Here is an 18897-nt window from a genome sequence, read left to right on the forward strand (position 1 = left end):
TCCTCACTGTGGACCTTGCAAATTTCCTCAACCTCTGAGCCTTTTGCATCTACAATGTGGGACAGTCGATTTCTGTCTTGTCATCCTTAGCAGCTGGCAGGTACAGACAAGGCCATGGACACTGAAACACTTGGCTGAGCCCATCTGTTGTGTCAGTGAAGGCTCTCACAAGGACAAGGCCCAGATGGGCAGGCTGGCCTGGGAAACCAGTGGGTGGCAGACCTTTCTAGAGGAAAGAGGACTCAGGGCCTCGAGGAGGTACTCTAGGCTCCCGATTGCCTCTTGTGTCTGCAATCCTGCCTGCCAGCCTGCTCCCTGCCCCCATGCTAGCCCAGCATTCCTGGAGGCAGAAATCGAGCTCTAGGTCAGCTCAGGCCTCAGTCTGTCACTTCTAGAAGTGACAGCCCTCAGCTCTAGGAGACTTTTACCCGTGCTACAGTCAAGCAGCTGGCTGGGACTTGGTGGAGAAAAGGATGGGCAAAAGTGAGAAGGGTGGGCAGGGAATGGTGGTGGAGGGACAGGGAAGGAAGGGCAGGGGATATAGGACTCTGCTAGGAGGAGAGGAAGAGCCCAGCCTCTGGCAGAGGTCTGAGAATACCAGGTTGGGGGGGGGGTTCTAATTAGTCACTTGACTGTGAGCCTCTATGGGCCTCAGACTTCCTACCTGTGACATGGGGAGGACTCTGACTGTCCTAAATTTTCCTCCAGGCTGGTGGGGGCCTAAGGAACGACTCTAGACATTAACGACTACAGAAATAGTTGGTGGGTCTTCCAGGGAAGTAGCCTGAGAGCGTCTTAGGGTACAGAGTCTGGCTTTGGGGGCTGGATTAGAAAGGAAGAAAGAGTTCTTTCTTGGGGCTGGATTTCCTTCTCCAATGTGTTTCTTAAAAGCCACATTCCTTCAAGGAGTCCAGGGCGAATGAGGGTCTTAAGCTCACTTAAGTTTAAGGTGAAGAGCTCTTGGGTATCAAGAGCTCTTTCCCACTACAAATGGATGCAGAATTAGTCCAAAAAAAAAAAAAAAGGAGTTGAAGGAGAAACAGTATGGTTGAATAGTCTCAAAGTATCTTCTTGAAGGTATTTATTAATTTCAATGGGAAAAACAGTAACGCTACAATGGAGAAATCCAGCAAACACTACCTTAGCCAATGGACAGCAGTAAGATCCATTCGATTAATGTCTTCCACACCTGAGCTGAGGCACTGAGAAGGACACACCATTTCTGTGGTTGTCTTGCCAAAATACATAACCTCAATCTGATCATGAGGAAATATCAGGAGAACCCAACCTGGGGGATATTCTACTAGTTGCCTTCCAAACTGTCAAGGTCATGAAAGATAAGGACGGACTGAGGAGCTGTCATAGATTGGGAGAGACCAAGGAGACGTGACAACCAATGGAATGTGGGGTCCTGGGTGGGATCTTGCAACAGAGAAGGGACATTAGTAGAAAAACCGGTGAAATTCAAGTAAACTCTGTAGTTAATTAATAGCATTGGGTCAATGTTAATTTACTTGTTTGAATCATGGTACAATGTTTATGTAACATGATTGTATTGGGGAAGTTGGGTGAAGGGCGCATATGAACTCTCTGTATTACTTTTGCAACTTTTTATTATCTCGAAATAAAAATTTTAAAACAAAAATAAAAAAAAAGCTCTCCTCCAGAGCAGCTGTCTATACGTAAAGGACCCAGAGAAACTAGGTGGTGGGAACCGTGGCCCAGACACCTGAGAATTCTGTCTCTCTGCTGCCCACTCCCCAGCACCCTTCTATGTTGAGCTAACAGCTGCCCCCAGAAGCCTTCCAGATTGGCCCTGCCCGCATCTTATCACAGTCATTCATCCACCACGTTTTCACCACTCCTGCTGCGATGTGGATAGTTCCTGGTCCGTTACACATGTAGTGGGTTGGACAGTGCACCCCCCCTCCCCCCCACCAATTCACATCCACTGGAACCTCAGAATGTGACCTGATTTGGAAACAGGGTCTTTGCAGATGCCATTATGGTAAGAATTGAGATGAGATCACACTGGGTTAGGGTGAGCACGAAACCCAATGCGTGTCCTTAGAAGAGACAGAAAAGGACACAGAGAGAGACACAGACACAAAGAGCCACGTAAAGCCGGAGGCAGAGACTGGAGTTGTGTCACCACAAACCAAAGACTGCAAAGAGCCACCGGGAGCTGGAAGAGGTAAGAAAGGGTTCTCCCCTGGAGCCTTCAGACGGAGTGTGACCCTGCCGACAACTTGATTTTGGACTTCCAGAACAGTGAGAGAATACACTTCTGTTGTTTTAACCCACAAAGCTTGGGGTAATTTATCACGGCGGTCCCAGGAAACGAATACATATGAATTGTGCTTTTCTTATGCTTGTCCATGTCTTAAGTACTTTTGATGCGTACTTCTCTTCCCTTTCAGGCTGGGGGCTTCTTAAGGGCAGGGGCAGTCTCTTCCATTAGATGGGGCTCTGAAGACAGGGGCTGTGCCTCTTTCCTCAGATTGGGCTGTCACTAGGTCCCTTCCTTCCTTAGGAACCCACCCCCTGGTGCCCAGCCCATCCTCAGCACACAATGCAGGCTCTGTGGGGGGGTGCTTGGCCCTGCCGCCTCACCTGTTTGGGTTGGCATTGATCCCCCCCTCCATAGGCTGGCAGGAAGACTCACCAACCACAAGAGACACCACCCTAAGCTCATTTTGGCCCCCTCCTCTTTGGGGTAGGTGGAGTGAGGGCCAGGTCATGGTGCCCATTTAAAGCTTGTTTAGGAGTCTAGGGCCCAGCGGACAAGCCCCCATCCCTTTAATCCCTATTGTCCAGAAAGCTGTCTCTCCTCCAATGTCATGAGTACCAGACTGGACCATTTGTGCCTAGTTCCACGTCTGCAGAGATCGGTCCCAGGATCGAGGCCAGGGGTCTAATCCTGGGCGCTGGCCGGAAAGGGGTGGGGGACCTCAGACTTGTGTTCCAGGCTGGGGTTCCGGGGTCCGGAGGGGCAAGGAGGGCTGGCAAAAGTCTCTTCCTAGATTGTGTGCGTGAGTGTACATGTCTCTGGTTCCCTGTGCTCTTTACTTTTGGATTTCCCTTGGAGGTGGACAAGGAAGGAGCCTCTTTTGGGTTCCACCAAATCAGGTGGAAGGTTGGGGGAGGAGAGCTTTGCCCACGTCCTGCGCTCTAGGGATTTTATCCGTGGCTTCCTGCCGTGGAGGGAGACAGGGTGGTGGGCAGCACAGAGAAAGCTGGTGTTGGGCTCTGCACCCACTCCTGTCCCGCAGGTCTCTGTGGAGGCTGCATTTTTCTCTGGTAGGTAACCCCCTGCCCCACCCAAGGGCAGTATGCTTCCTAACAAATGCATCTGTCCCTCAGCCAAAATCCCTGCTGCCTCTCACTGGGGTAGTTGTAGGGCTGGGCCGGGTGGGGGACCATTCCCTGGAAGGAGATTAGAGTGTCCGTCAGGGGTGGGTGGGGCAAGGCGGGGCCGTTCTTACTCATCCTTGCAAGTCCTTGGGCGGCAGATTTGGGGAGCCCACAGCCTCAAGTGTCTGTCTCAGCATTGTCTTCTGAGCTCCTAAGCCCCGGTGAGGGGGTGCTCCCTTGGCATGTGTTTTGGTGGCAGGCAGAGTGGCGGGGAGAGGGAGGCTTTGCTTCCCTCCTGGGAGCTGTTGATCCCCGGAAGAGCGTTGGAGCCTGCAGCGGGGGCTGTTGGGGCCTGTCTGGGGAGATGGGACGCGTCAGGCAGCCCCAGACACGACTGCATTCCTCCCAACATGCCTGCTGGGGTCCGTGGAGCTGAGGGGCTGGCGGGAAGGCGGGTGTGGCTGGAGGGGGTGCCTCTGGAGGCTGCCTGGGAGACGTGGGGGCAGCTGAGGTCCCAATTTGCAAGCCTCTGAGGTAGAACCAAAGGGACCCCTGGAAATGTCCCCCTGAGCCTCAGGGTCTCAGGAGTCAGGGACCCTCGAGTACACTCCCAAGTGCCTGCACTGCCTCTCCACCCCCAAGTCTCTTGGGCCAGCGACACAAGGGGCTCAGACCAGGGTGCCCGAGCCGGCCTCTCCCACTGCCGCTGCCCTGGGGCCTGGAGACACCTGGGGCTAGAAGCAGAAAGGCTCTCCTGTCCTGTTCCAGGGCTGTTGCACACCCTCTTTGTGGCCAGACGAGGCTACAACAATGCTAACCAGACTTCGTGCCGTACTTGGCTTATAAAACCCTCACATATACACTGCCACTTGGATTCTCGGAGCTGACTCTGCAGTAGGCAGGGTGGATGATGTTTACTCCCACTTTACCGTGAGGAAACTGAGGCTCGGAGAAATGTCAGGTCACACAGGGGCACACAGCAGAGCCCAGACTCAGTGTGACTCCATGCTCTTTTAGCACGTCTCTGGCTGTGCCTGTGAGGCCCCCCCACCCTTGGCCACCTGCTCTTGGCCAGCCAATGCCATGGGCCCATCTACAGGTGCGTGGAGGATCTTAGAGTCTGTGCTCAGGGTTGGGGAAAAGCTGCCTAGATTTCCCTTTAATGGGGTGTCAGGGTGGAAGCCCGAGCCAGCTGATTGGCTGGACATGTTCTGGGGATGTGACAGGCTTCTCGGCACAGCCTAGCGGGTCGCATCTGGGAGGACCCCCCAAGAACTTCTCTCTTTTTATAGACGGTAATGTTGAGGGGGCATCACTGTGGCTAACGTAGCCTTGCCATGCTGGCATTTCTCCAGCCAGGAGCCACCTGGAGTGATGTCTGGATGGATGTCAAAGGCCCACCTCATTAATGGGAGAACAGGTCACCAGGTTTCTGGGGCAGACGTCCTGCTCCCCGCCGCCTGGCCGAGCCCAACATGCAGGCTCCTGAGGGCCGCGGCTTCCAGGGCCAGATGGGAAAGTATAGCTTGCAGGCCCACACCTCCTTATGTGAATCACACCTGGCGGGACAAGAAACCAAAAACACCCTAAACAATGAGTTTCCAGTAAAATATGACAGACGTGATGAGGCGGGGGAGAGGAGGGATCTGACTGGGAGTTGGCACTGGACTGTGGGTGGTGAAAGCCAAGGGGAATGGAAAATGCCAGGCCCGCCCCCTACTCAGGAGTATAAAGCACCCACCTCCTATTCCAACTTACCTGAGCACCTCTCTCTCCTCTCTGCCGCCTCGCTCGCTCGCTCGCTCACTCACCTCCCTCCTGGCATCATGACCACCTGCAGCCGCCAGTTCACCTCCTCCAGCTCCATGAAGGGCTCCTGCGGCATCGGGGGCGGCTCCAGCCGCATGTCCTCCGTGCTGGCCGGAGGGTCCTGCCGGGCCCCCAGCGCCTACGGGGGCCTGTCTGTCTCCTCCTCCCGCTACTCCTCCGGGGGGGCCTACGGCCTGGGGGGCGGCTACGGAGGCGGCTTCAGCAGCAGCAGCAGCTTTGGTGGGGCCCTGGGTAGCGGCTTCGGTGGAGGATATGGTGGTGGCCTTGGTGCTGGCTTTGGAGGTGGCCTTGGTGCTGGCTTTGGTGGTGGCTTCGGTGGTGGTGACGGGCTCCTGGTCGGCAGCGAGAAGGTGACCATGCAGAACCTCAACGACCGGCTGGCCTCCTACCTGGACAAGGTGCGCGCCCTGGAGGAGGCCAACGCCGACCTGGAGGTGAAGATCCGCGACTGGTACCAGAGGCAGAGGCCCGCTGAGACCAAGGACTACAGCCCCTACTTCAAGACCATCGAGGACCTGAGGAACAAGGTGTGTGGACCGGGCGGCAGGACTTGCCATTCTAGCTCCCTCGCTCTGGAGCGATAGATGCCTCAGGCCACTGGCATCTTTAGATTACTAGACCGGGCAGACGCCAACCCCGCATCCCTTCTTCTGGCTCTGGACGCCCCCCGCGGAGCCGGTCAGTGTCTCCCCGCTTTGCTCACGCCCTTCGGGGCTCCAGACCGCAGACCGTGAGAGCCTGGGGATTCCTACCCTTACATTTTACAGGGGAAGGGGTCAGAGCTTTGAGAGGTGCTGTGGCCTGAGAATCAATGGCAGAGCTGAGGCCAGAACCCGTGTGCCCACTTGCTAATACACGAGGCAGCTACCTGTTCCCCAGCACAGGGGAGGAGCGAGGCTGTAACGGGACGAGGCTAGACACCCAAACCACTCATTAGCTCATTAGTCTGGGCTGTGGCGGCTGCCGCCCGTGAGCCCTGGCACCGGCGCCCCTCCCCACCGGCAGGCAGGCACAAAAACCCCACAGAGGCAATCAGCGGAGCCCCGCCTTACGTGTCCTGCACAGGAGGGAGTCTGGGGGACTTGTATCACCTTGCTCCAGCCCCAACCCTCTGCTCTAACCTCACCCTGGGAGCCCTCCCCGCTGATCCTGCTTCCTTTCGTGCCTGGCTCTGATGCCTCACGTGGATTAGGTAAATTAGATGGTGAGGGAGAGGACTGCAGCCAATCCGGGGTTTAGTATTTCTTCTGCTTCTTCTTTTCTCATCCCTTGTGCTAGTGGGGTCTCCTCTTTTGGGAAAGCCACACCTGAGGTCCCATGTTCTGCGGGCTTAAAAGGAAGGTGTGAAGATGGGCAGATTGGCCTGTATAGAAAAAGGAGAATTCAGACCAGGAAGGGAGACTTTGGGACCTTAGGTCACTCCTCCACTCTGGGTAGGGGAACTGAGACCCTGAGACTCATCAGTGGTAGAACCAGGACTCTAACTCAAGGGCTTTTGGTTCCAGGGCCAGGGCTCTTTCTATCCATTTTTTCTGACCCGGAGTCAGCAAAGTCGTGGGTTGAAGCTGGGCCATCAGGGGTTACCCTTTAGGTTGCTGTGGCAAAGGTTTTTGGGAGGAGGGGAGACTCAGGTGAGAGCAGGAAAGCAAAGGCCTGATGTATGCAGGCTGCAGTGAGGTCTGGCTAGTGACGTCCATTTGGCTGACGACCTGTGCCCTGTCTACCTGCAGATCCTCACGGCCACCGTGGACAATGCCAATGTCGTCCTGCAGATTGACAATGCCCGCCTTGCTGCTGATGACTTCCGCACCAAGTGAGTTCGCAGCAGTGACTCAGGATGTCCAATCTCCCCAGGGTGGGGGAATTTTGGGGGCAGCGTCCCCTAAATAGGGCTGACCAGTTGCCAGGATGGCCACATGAAAACCCCTTGGGGTGCTTGTAAAAATACAACACTCCTGGGCCCCAACCTGGAGTTCTGATTCAGTTATTCTTAACAGGCTACCTGAGTGATTCTGATCCACGGCCAGGTTTGGGTGCCATTGTTTTAAGGGAGAGGGGTTCCCCACTCCTCCACCTGTCCCTGAAGTGTAGGAGGCAGTCACATTTGGAGGCCTGGGTGCTATTGGTTGTGAGGCCAGAAGCGTCTCCCCTCCCTGAATTCTGCAGCCTCATGAACTGCCTTATTCCCTGCCCCTAGGAGTGTTCAGATCTGAGTCCTCAATGGGTGCTGTGTCCAACCACGCCATTTTCAAAACTGACTCCCTAAACCACCCACAGGGTGCCAGCTATGGGAAGAAGCTGCAGGGGGCAGAGAACAGAGCCTTCAGTGTGGCCAGGATGGATGTCCAATTCTTCTTGTCTCGGATCATTCCAGGTACGAGACTGAGCTGAACCTGCGGATGACCGTGGAGGCCGACACCAACGGCCTGCGCAGGGTGCTGGACGAGCTGACCCTGGCCAGGGCCGACTTGGAGATGCAGATCGAGAGCCTGAAGGAGGAGCTGGCCTACCTGAAGAAGAACCACGAGGAGGTGAGAACCAGCTTAGAAGATGAAGCTGGGAGGGAAAGGATGGGATTGAGATGGGGTGGTGGTGGTGTGGGCAATGCTCAGGCCAGGATCACCTGAGAGGAGGGAACCCCAACTGGTTGCCATGTCGCCATGGCTCCTGACTATGGACCGTTCTTTGGTTGTGCAGGAAATGAACGCCCTGAGAGGCCAGGTGGGCGGAGACGTCAACGTGGAGATGGACGCCGCCCCCGGCGTGGACCTGAGCCGCATCCTGAACGAGATGCGCGACCAGTACGAGAAGATGGCGGAGAAGAACCGCAAGGACGCCGAGGACTGGTTCTTCAGCAAGGTGGGTGTCATCCCGGGGGCAGGGGGTGGGGGGTGGGGAAGACCCAGGAGACCCGCCTTCCAGGAACTTCTGGTGTGAATGACTCTTTTTTCTTTTCTGCAGACAGAGGAGCTGAACCGCGAGGTGGCCACCAACAGCGAGCTGGTGCAGAGCGGCAAGAGCGAGATCTCCGAGCTCCGGCGCACCGTGCAGAACCTGGAGATCGAGCTGCAGTCCCAGCTCAGCATGGTAGGGGAGCTGCCAGGCTTGGATCTGATCCAGGACTGGGAGGGAGGGAGTGACTACCCTCACTGATCCTTGGTCTTACCCTCCGTCACAGAAAGCATCCCTGGAGAACAGCCTGGAGGAGACCAAAGGCCGCTACTGCATGCAGCTGGCCCAGATCCAGGACCTGATCGGCAGCGTGGAGGAGCAGCTGGCCCAGCTGCGCTGCGAGATGGAGCAGCAGAACCAGGAGTACAAGATCCTGCTGGACGTGAAGACGCGGCTGGAGCAGGAGATCGCCACCTACCGCCGCCTGCTGGAGGGCGAGGATGCCCAGTGAGTGCACTGCCCTCCTTCCCGGTCCTGCCCCCACTATCCACCTGCTGTATCCCATGTGTCTAATGATCTTGCCCTTTTCTGTCTTCACAGCCTCTCTTCTTCCCAGTTCTCCTCTGGCTCTCAGTCGTCCAGAGACGGTAAGACTTTCCTTCTCATCAAGCCTGGACTCGTGACCACTTCCTGTCTCCCAGCAGGTCTAGAGAATTGGCTTTTTGAGGGGTTGAGTTAGAGTTTTCTCACCTAAGATCCCTTATAAAGCTACTTGGGTAGAAGAAGCCATTTTATAAACCTTCCTTAGGGCTAGGAGCTAGTGGCCTCCACTTTTTACTTCTGTCACCTGGTGTCTGTGGCAGACTCCAATGTTCTGATGGTCAGCACCACGGACAGGACACCACATGGGTCTTCCCCTCAAGACCAGTCCACTTGGGTTGATCTGGACTGAACCAAGCTGATCTGAGTTCTTAGGAGCCCCCAGTTCGAGGACACAGACTCTGTCCTACCTTTGGGAGCTCTAGGCTGAAAAAACTGTGTAGATGGGATCAGTGCTGGGATAAGAGCAGTGAGTGAAGAGATAATCAGGGGAGAGGGCAACAGGGAGACAGTCTGCTTAAGTCTTCCCAACTCCCTGGTCTCCCCACTCTTGATTTCTCCATTGCCTGTCCTCTGCTGGTAACACCTTCTCTCCCCTCTTCCTCAGTGACCTCCTCCAGTCGCCAGATCCGCACCAAGGTCATGGATGTGCACGATGGCAAGGTGGTGTCCACCCACGAGCAGGTTCTTCGCACCAAGAACTAAGGCTGCTCAGCATTGCTCAGGCCTAGGAGCAACCCCCCCTCCCCGCTGCTCCCCCGCCGTGTGGATACAGACCACACTAGGGAATCCCCTTTCTTGCCCCCCAAGAACTTCACACTTGAGTCCTGCCTCACCCTTGCCCTCTCCTGGCATTCAATAAAGCTTCATTATCTGAGTTGCACAGCTCCCGCCTCTACCTGGTCATTGTCAGGAGTGGAGGTGGGGAGAAAGTGGGGGAAGCCTCTCTTTGAAGCCTGTCGTTAACACCTGGCTGTGGCCTCTGGGACTGGGAAAAAGGGCTTGGGGGCGGACTGGGCTCAGGTCCTGGAATGGCTTTCACCATCTCAAAAGGTAGAGATGGATGTGTGTACTAGGTCGTTTGTGGTGTCTCCAAGGTCATGGAGGCATATTCATTCATTCATTCACTCACTTATTTGTTTACTCATTTATTTATTAGTTTGTTTATTCACCAATATCATCGAGTGCCTTTTGTGTGCCGGGCACTACAGCAGGTTAAAGATTTTTTTTAACAGTTTTGTCATCAGGGATTTCTTTGAGAATATACTGAAAGCTATAGATACTCTTTCCTCCCCCAGCCCGATAAGCACACACACACTTGCACATAATTCATGAGGTTCCTGGGTCCCCTAAGGCTCATCAGTGGAGGTCCACAAACCCAGTAAGAGCTCATGCTTTACTGAGACGTTGTCACCTTCCATCCCACCTGCTCTTGTCTCTAGAGCTGGGATAGAAACTGCCTACTTTCAGTCGACATAGGGCAGGTTGGTTACCATCTCCATGCCTCAGTTTTCACGTCCATAAAGTGGGCACAATGACGGTACCTACCTCATGGGCTTTTTGTGAGGATTTTCTGGAAGAATGCATGTAAGGCCACCAGCACAGGACCTGGCACAGTGCAGGCTCAGGCACAGCTGTGAGTAATACTGGGGGAGCTACCTCTCGTGTGTGGTGATTTGCCATCTATGATGAGGGCATTTTTAGAGGCTTTGGGAACAGACAGACTGGATTCTAACCCTGACTCTGTTCTGTATTATCTCTGTGATCTCGGAGAGTCTGTTTCCCCACTTATATAGTAAGCGTGGGGAACTCTGTTTCTTGCAGTTAATATGAGAATCCAGCAAATAAATGCACAGTAAGAACCTGGGCTGTAGGTTGCAGGAGATTTCTCTGGTGGAAGTGTCTTTTTTTCTTTTCTGTAGGGAGCTGGAAAAGGAGGAGGAAGGGGAAGATCATCTGAGTGCTAGTGAAAATTCCAGAGGTGGGTAGGGCTCATTGCCCGGAGCTAGGAAAGAGTTGACTAGTCACTGTATCAGTTTCAAGAGCTCATTCATTTGGCTGTGTGAATGAAACTTGTCGGGGGTGCCAAGGATGGGACGTGGGTTAAAGAAAGACTTAGTCCTTGAGAGCAAGGGACCCAAAAGCCTAGGTTTTGGAATTAGACACCCTGAGTTGGAGTCCCAGCTCCCACACTGACTAGCATGGAAGAGTTTGGACAAGATCCTCTTTTACAAAATGGGGAATGAAAACCCTTACCACATAAGGCCAATGGTAGACAGAATGAGCTCATGCAGGCAATGAGTTTAGCTTTGTGGTTGGCACATAGTCAGTGCTCTATAAATGGTACGGTAAAAGGGTGAGTTGTTAGGAATTGGAATGAAGTGATGTTGATTTCTCCTCACCTCATCTTCACCCCAGGGAAGAGACGCCTGCTTTGTGCTCCTGAAACTCTGGGATGTCTTTTTACCTGAGTTTTGTCATTAGGAAGAGTTTACCTGGGGTGATCTCTGGGGGAGGGTGTGTCATTTTGGGGATGAATGCTTAGTTTTGGAGGTATGTGAGGATAGGCCACTCAGGGAGGAGGGTGTTTGGAAAAGTTTCCTTGGATCCTGGGAAGGGGTAGTTTGGTGGTCCTAAGAATGATAGTGCCCTGGTGCAGAGGGCCACACGTTACCCCCGAGGATGGTGGACTCTAGGGTCTAGTGTTCCCAGCTGGGCGATGAGCTCACATGTGGCAGAAACCCGGGGAAAAGTTCACATTTGGGAGGCCACACGGACCTGGACGAAGAGCAAAACCTTTCAGCGGTTGCCAACGAAGCCTGAAGCCTAGAATGTTCCAGATTGCGTAAGAATCCCCAGACATCACTCTGTCTTGGAGGTGGTGGCAGACTAAAGCTTCTCCACCCCCAAAAGAGATTTGCCTTAGAGGAATATAGAATGTGAGATTTCTTAGACTTGAAGGTGGTGGGGTGAGCTTCCTCCTCTTGACTGGTTGCCATTGACGTTTGGAGGGAATATAGGGGGTGTGGGCTTGCTTGACAGTAAAGATGGCGGCTGGAGGCCACCTGGCTGACAGCAGGGTCAGAAGTGGGAAGCGAGGAGCTCAAACATGGGCCTCGAGGGACTTCCACCCTATCTGGGCCCCAGAGAAAAAGAGCAGGTGGAGCTGCCGTACCAGAGTCCCTCATGGAGGCCACGCCTCCTTGGGGTCCCCTGCCATCATACCCCACTGGGAAGAGCAGAGTCAACACTTTGGGCCCCGCTGCTGACCAGTGCTCTTGCCCACAAGGCCTGGCACCACAAGAACACACCCGAAGACCTGGGTCAGCCACTCTGACAATGGCGAGACTGCCTCCCCTCCCACCACCCCAGATCGGAATGACAGGAAACCGAGAAAGTGACTCCACAGCACAGTCTAGTGGAGGTAGGAGGAATGGCCTCTTAGCGGCCCGGGGCAGGTCACGTGACCCTCTGGCTCCACTTCCGCAATTTGGGAAGAGCGATCCTCTCTCCCCACCCTCCCTCGCACAGGGCACAGCGCAGAAGGGCAGTGCTGGGAGAGTCAGGGAGACGGCTCTTCCAACCTCCTCAACTTAGGGCCACAGCGGCCCGCTCTAGGTCATACAGACTGAAAGTGGACCGGGTGCTCAGGCCTCTGGTCCCTGACCAGGTTTGCGCTCCATTCCTGTGTGTTCTCAGTCAGGGGATGGAGCTGAGAGCCCCAGGGGGCGAGCATGAATATTTTTCCCAACTCACTCCGAGGTTTCCGTCTTATGGGATAGGCCCACCTTGAAACTCTGGGTCCTCGTTAGTTTGTGGGAGAAACTTGACTTTTTATTGTGAGAGGAACTTAACTGTGCCCTGGGAACTCTACAGGCCCAAGTGGCACGTCTCCCTATGGTTATCGGATCTGGTGAAAGGCCCCTCCCCAAGGCCAGAGATGACCTGGTTTGGGCAACGTAGCCAACTAGTCCTATAGGCTAGCGTCAGAGGGGGAAGCCCCAAGGAAGCCTGAGGCCCCGGAGGCTGGACGTCCTGATGTCCCGGCCTAGCCCACCTCACTGAGCTTAGATGTTGCCACAGAGGGGACAAGAGGACGCTAGGGACTCCAGGGCAATGGCCTGGCTTCAGGCAGATAGGACAAACACGAGCAGCTCCTCCTTTGTCCTTTGCTGGGCCAGCACTTTCCTGCCGGGGCCTTCCTGTGACGCACTATTAGCTGTAGGGCCAGACCGGGGAAAGGAAGCCTTTTCCTTTGAGGTACTCTGATGAACTTTGGGGGCATTTTGGCATGGGAGAAAGGGGCAAAAGACACAGAGAGATAGAAACAAATGCATACAGACAGAGTCAGAGAGAGAGAGAGAGACAAGATAATGAAGGCCTTGGGCTGGGATTAAGCAGTGAGGATCCTCCCTCCCTCCCTCCCTCCCCCCTTCCTTCCCTCCTTCCTTCCCTCCCTCATACATAGTTGTTGAAATTTACATGTGGAGGAACTTGGGGGTGAATTGAGACAGACGGAAACAAGGAGAGAGACAAAGTGGGGGAAAGCAGAGAGAGACCCAGAAGGTGTGTGAGGCTGGGAGAGGGAGCCCTGAGCCCGTGTCCATCTTAGCTCCCACTCACGGCAGGACAAACCGTGTTCCGCCTTCTGTTTGTTTAGCTCTGTGACTGTGGCCAAGACACTCAGTCTCTCTGAGCCTCAATTTAGACACCTGTAAAATGATTTAAAAGTTAGTATCTACCTCATTCAACTGTTGTGAGGATTAATTGTGAAGATTACCATAGGGCAGGCAAAGCAATGGGGGTCTTGCCTGGAGCCGTGGAAGTTCCTGATGGAAGAAATCATGATCCTCCAACCTTTGTGTCCTCTCCTTCCCCGTCCCACTGAGCATAGGTCCTCGGTCTTACTAGGGGCTCAGCAGACCAGAGGGGTAGACTGATAATAAGAGAGAGGACTGAGAACCCAAGTTGTCCACCAGGTTCCGGGGGAAGGTAGGGGGCAGGCACAATGCCACTGACAGGAAAATGTCCCATTAGGTGCTGGTCCTACACCAGCAGCTTTACATTAGCTCTTTTAAACCTTGCACTTTGGCCGCACTGGCCTTCTGCCTTTGCAGTCACGTTGCTTCTTCCCACCTCAGGACATTTGCACATGCTATCTATATCTTCCCGAGGACACTTCTACTCACCTTCACTGAAGTGTCTTTTTCTCAGAGAGACCCTCCCCGATCTCCCAGATGGGGTCACACCTTTGTCATGTGCTCCCCATTTTCCTACCAATAGTACTCACCCCAGTTTTGAATTATATACCTTTATTCTTTTTTTTTTTTTTTTTTTTTTTAAATTTTTTAACATTTTATTTATTTTTGAGACAGGGAGAGACAGAGCATGAACAGGGGAGGGTCAGAGAGAGGGAGACACAGAATCCGAAACAGGCTCCAGGCTCTGAGCCGTCAGCACAGAGCCCGACGCGGGGCTCGAACTCACGGACCGCGAGATCATGACCTGAGCTGAAGTTGGCCGCCTAACCGACTGAGCCACCCAGGCGCCCCTATACCTTTATTCTTTTTAAAAAATTTTTCTTTGAATATTTATTTTTGAGAGAGAGAGAGAGAGACAGACAGACAGAGTGAGAGCAAGGGAGGGGCAAAGAAAGAGGGAGACACAGAATCCAAAGCAGGCTCCAGGCTCTGAGCTGTCAGCACAGAGCCCAACACTGGGCTCGAATCCACGAACCGTGAGATCATGACCTGAACCAAAGTCAGGTGCTTAACCAACTGAGCCATGAGGTGCCCCTATATACCTTTATTCTTGAGGGTCTGTTTTATCCCATAACTGTCCAAGAAGGTAGGTAGGGCTTATATCTGGCTTGCTCACCACTTTATCCCCAGCACTCAAGACAATGCCTGGAACACAGTAAGTATTCAAGAAACGATGAATCCAAACTTACAGTGAGGAAGTTGAGATTCAGCGAGGGGAAGCGACTCTTCCCAAATTGAGTGGGAGAACTTGGCTTCAGACTCAGACCTGTCTGGGCTCCAAAAGCTAGTGCCCTGAACCTCTTTGCCAGGTATGCCCTCGCACCCTTGCCCATGACCCCTGGTGTCATGGGGTCTGGTTAAGTGGGGGTGATGGCAGGCACTTAACGTGTGAGGAAAGAATTAGAACAGGTGCAGGCGCCTGGCGCTGAGCCAGTGGGAAGTCCCTGCCTAGATAGGTAATGGAGGGGCGGGCCCATGCGCCGCGCCCAAGCAGCCACGCAGGATGACTAAGGTCCTTCCCTGGGCCCCACCTGGGGCTCAATGACACAGCAAGTCTGGGGTGTGAGCGGCTGGTGGCAGGCAAGCAGAAGGGCTCTTGTGGCCAGTGGAAGCCTATCCTTGTCCCCTCATCCCCCCAGTCCCCTTAACACCTGCCCTGTGAGGACACCTCGCAGGTGGGATCTGGTTCCCTGTCTGTCCCTCTGCCTGCCTGAGTCCCAGCAGCCCCTTCCCTCCCACTCCCCCTCTGCAGGCAGGGCTTGCACCGAGCGGGCTGGAACCAAGGGTGCAGGTGGCAGTCTTGCGTGTGGGGCGGCAGAGGCAGCGCCGCTCCTCCTCGGGTCCCTGGGCTGTGTGTGCGCCATTTCTCACTCACCTTCTGGAGGTTTCCTGCAGGAGGTGGTCGAGGTGGGACTCAGAGGGCAGCCCCTGGGCCCTGAGAGGGTGGGAGAGTGAGCCATGTCACATGGCCCAGAAGAAATCGCTCACTAAGGCCAGGGATCTGTCAGCCTCCCCCGTCCCTGAACCGATCTCGCGCGGCCTGGGTCCTTGTGCCAGACAGAGAACTTGGGGGAGGGAAGGGACGGCACCCAGGGGCTTCTGGAGGAGGGCCTCATTTCCGGGCCGTAGGGTGGTCCAGTACAGCAAGCTGCTCTTGGCATTGGAAGTAGAGCCGGATGCGGAGAGGACAGGTAGGGGTGGGGGGGGGGGCAGGGCCGCACATGGGGAGTAGCTGGACATTCATCCAGGGACCCCTCCAGACGGGCCTGACGCATGTTGTCTTTATGGCCCCGACAACTGTGTATGAAAGGGCTTCTCATGAAGAAACAGGCCAAGGCCCCAGGGTAGGGAGAGTGCGGCCCGGAGGCAGCCCCTTCTCTCTCCACACCACTGCTTCCCTGAGCCCCGATGAGGAGGGCCAGATGGAGAGAGCAGAGAGAGAGCAAGGGCTCAGGAGAGGGTGGCAGGCACTGGAGATGTGCAGGGGCGGCCCAGATGTGGGAGAAAGGCCTGGACCTCTTAGCACCCAGGGAAGGGAGAGGAGCTGGCAGTGACCAGGGTTCCTTCAGTGCAGGCAGAAAATTGGCCAGATAAGTCCAAAATTCAGGGGACAGCCAGAGGTGACAGTCAACCTGGAGCACATGGCCTGTTAAGTCCTTGCCTTGCTGGTCCCCTGGGAGTTGGGTGTCCCCACGGGCGACCTGGCCTTCCTGTGTAGCCACAATGGAAGTCTGAGGATTACAGCCTGCAGCTCTGAGCTGAGGGAGGGTTAGGGCCAGCCCGGAGCTGGGGGAGTTGAGGAGGTGGCTGGGGGCAGGGTTTGGAGGGCTCGGGAACACGGCTGGGTAAGGGTCGTCTGTCACTAGAGCCATCTGGGCAGAGGTGCCCCCCCTGGGACCTTCTGGTCAGGCAGGCAGGTCTCAACTGCCTCGACACAGTCAGGCATGGATGTTCAGGAGCCCCCAGCACGAATGCATTTGCAGAGGACGCACGCGCAGGGCCCCAGAGGTGCTGCTCAGCTAGCTCTTGCCTCCCCTGTTCACCCCGGCTGCCCTGACTCCTCCTCCATCCAGCTCGGGCACCGAGACCTGAGCTTTGCATCCCAGAGTGGCAGCAGCTCATGGGGATCAGGGGAGGAGGTAAAAAGGAAGGGGCCTTCCCAGGGTTCCAATCACATGGCAGGTGCTGGGGTCACCAGCAGAGCTTGGCGGGAACCTGGGAAAGGTTTACAAACAACACTCTTGCCACCGAGTTTCCTGTGTGTTAGGCATTCACGAAATGCCTTCAATATTTTATGTATCATCTGTTTAATGTTTTATTTAATATTTAATATTGATATTTCGTTCTGCCCATTTAAATAGTTAATGCATTTTGGTACATCTGTTCACCTTTTTAAAAATTTTATTTATTAAAATTTTTTTTAATGTTTATTTATTTTTGATGGGGAGAGAGAGAGAGAGAGACAGAGCACGAGTGGGGGAGGGGCAGAGAGAGAGGGAGACGCAGAATCTGAAGCAGGCTCCAGGCTCTGAGATGTCAGCACAGAGCCCGATGCGGGACTCGAACTCACAGACCGCGTGATCATGACCTGAGCCGAAGTCGGACGTTTAACTGACTGAGCCACCTAGGCGCCCCTAAATTTTATTTATTTAAATTTTTAACATTTATTTATTTTTGAAAGAGAGAGAGACAGAGCTCTAGCGGGGGAGAGGCAGAGAGAGAGGGAGACACAGAATTTGAAGCAGGCTCCAGGATGTGAGCTGTCAGCACAGAGCCCAATGTGGGGCTCGAACCCATGAACTGTGAAATCGTGACCTGAGCCAAAGTTGGAGGCTGAAGCGACTGAGTCACCCAGTCATCCCTTATTTTTTAATTTTAGAGAGAGAAAGAGAGAGAGAGAGAGAGAGAGAGAGAGAGAGAGAATCCCAAGCAGGCTCCATGCTCAGTGTGGAGCCTGACTTGGGGCTCGAACCCACAACCCTGGGATCATGACCTGAGCTGAAATCAAGAGTTGGGCACTCAACCAACCCATTTCAACAAATGCATGCTTATGAAGGAAATCCTATATTACTCTATTACTAGCAAAAAATGAAAACCAGAATCACTTGCCAGAAATGGAAGGAAATAAATACTTAACTTAACTAGACACTGTTGCTTCCTGAAGGTTCTGAGCCCAAGGCCAGCTGTGGTCTGTGAAACAGCGATTGGTAGTTACAGACGGGTGTTGAAGGGGCTGTAGAATCCAAATGAGATTTTCTCCTTGACTGATCAGAAAATTGAAAAATGGAAAAAGGGAATGTTTTCTTACCACGTGACTCTATTATTTAGCAGAGTCTCTGTGCATTGCCTAAAAGCATCTCAAGAAACACTGGTCCTTTGTGAAGCCTAAGCATCCTTTAGCTACAGCACAGAGGTCATTGCCTTTTCCAGAAGCTGTTGCTGACCACCCCGGCCTCTCTCTTTTCACCTTTATTTCTCTTTCAGCTCTTAGCACCTCCTAACTGGAATGACCGGTCGTCGTTCCTTTATTCCATATGTGTTGGGATCCTACTTGGACGAGACACGGTGCTGGGCACCAGGACAAGTACAAGATGCATAAGCACAGGAAACTGCAGTGGAGCAAAGTGCAAAGCCAGAGGGAGAGAACGCAGGAGGGCTTCCCGGAGGAGGGGGCACACAGATGGTTCGCCAGAGATGAGTAGGAGTCTCTGGGTAGAAAAGACGGAGGGATATTTGTTTTTTTAAAAAAATTTTTTTTTTCAATGTATTTTATTTATTTTTGGGACAGAGAGAGACAGAGCATGAACGGGGGAGGGGCAGAGAGAGAGGGAGACACAGAATCGGAAACAGGCTCCAGTCTCCGAGCCATCAGCCCAGAGCCTCACGCGGGGCTCGAACTCACGGACCGCGAGATCGTGGCCTGGCTGAAGTCGGACGCTTAACCGACTGCGCCACCCAGGCGCCCCAAGACGGAGGGATATTTGGACTGGAGCAAACTGGAAGCCCCGAGCATCATCTGAGGTTTGAAGGGTGTTTGGGAGCGTTGCGTGATTTGGTTAGGGGGGCCTGGGGAAAGGCAGCAGGTCAGGCTGGAATGGAAAGATTAGCCTGGGCCTTGAGTGTCAAGAGTGTGGACCTTCTCTTGGGGGTGAAGGGAAGTCAGTGGAGAACTGTGGTCACACCCAGGTTGGGAAAGACCACTTTCCCCAGGGGAGGAGTCCGGACTGAGCGAGGCAGGGAAAGCCGCTGCGAGCTGATGGTAAAGATCCAGGAGGGGGCAGAGTCCAGAGGGCCTCTGGGGCTGAAGGATCAGAGGTGGTGAGACGGTTTCTGGAGCCCTTCTCATGCGTCTCTTCCTAGGAGATGGGCACACCATTAACATCATCCTTTCACAGAGGAGAGAACGGAGGCACCGAGTAATTACATAACGTGGCAGAGTGGGCAGCGGGGGTTGCCTCGG

At 54.2% G+C, this 18897-nt stretch overlaps 1 protein-coding gene across 2 annotated transcripts in view; it reads left to right on the forward strand.

The window, feature by feature from the left end:
• The first annotated feature begins 5161 nt into the window (after window positions 1-5161).
• Window positions 5162-18897, forward strand: part of LOC131496917 (keratin, type I cytoskeletal 14) — a 65572-nt gene continuing 51836 nt past the window's right edge. The window contains exons 1-8 of one of the 2 annotated variants that reach the window (XM_058702749.1): window positions 5166-5711; window positions 6915-6997; window positions 7559-7715; window positions 7882-8043; window positions 8146-8271; window positions 8363-8583; window positions 8677-8723; window positions 9284-9561. In XM_058702749.1, coding sequence (XP_058558732.1) covers window positions 5181-5711; window positions 6915-6997; window positions 7559-7715; window positions 7882-8043; window positions 8146-8271; window positions 8363-8583; window positions 8677-8723; window positions 9284-9381 — 1425 coding nt within the window. In that variant the 5' untranslated portion in view covers window positions 5166-5180 and the 3' untranslated portion in view covers window positions 9382-9561. Of the gene's footprint in view, window positions 5712-6914; window positions 6998-7558; window positions 7716-7881; window positions 8044-8145; window positions 8272-8362; window positions 8584-8676; window positions 8724-9283; window positions 9562-18897 lie in introns of those variants that run through there. The other variant, XM_058702750.1, reaches the window with a different exon arrangement.

The sequence above is a fragment of the Neofelis nebulosa genome, chromosome 16 (assembly GCF_028018385.1).
Source record: "Neofelis nebulosa isolate mNeoNeb1 chromosome 16, mNeoNeb1.pri, whole genome shotgun sequence".
In the NCBI taxonomy this organism is placed as follows: domain Eukaryota; kingdom Metazoa; phylum Chordata; class Mammalia; order Carnivora; family Felidae; genus Neofelis; species Neofelis nebulosa.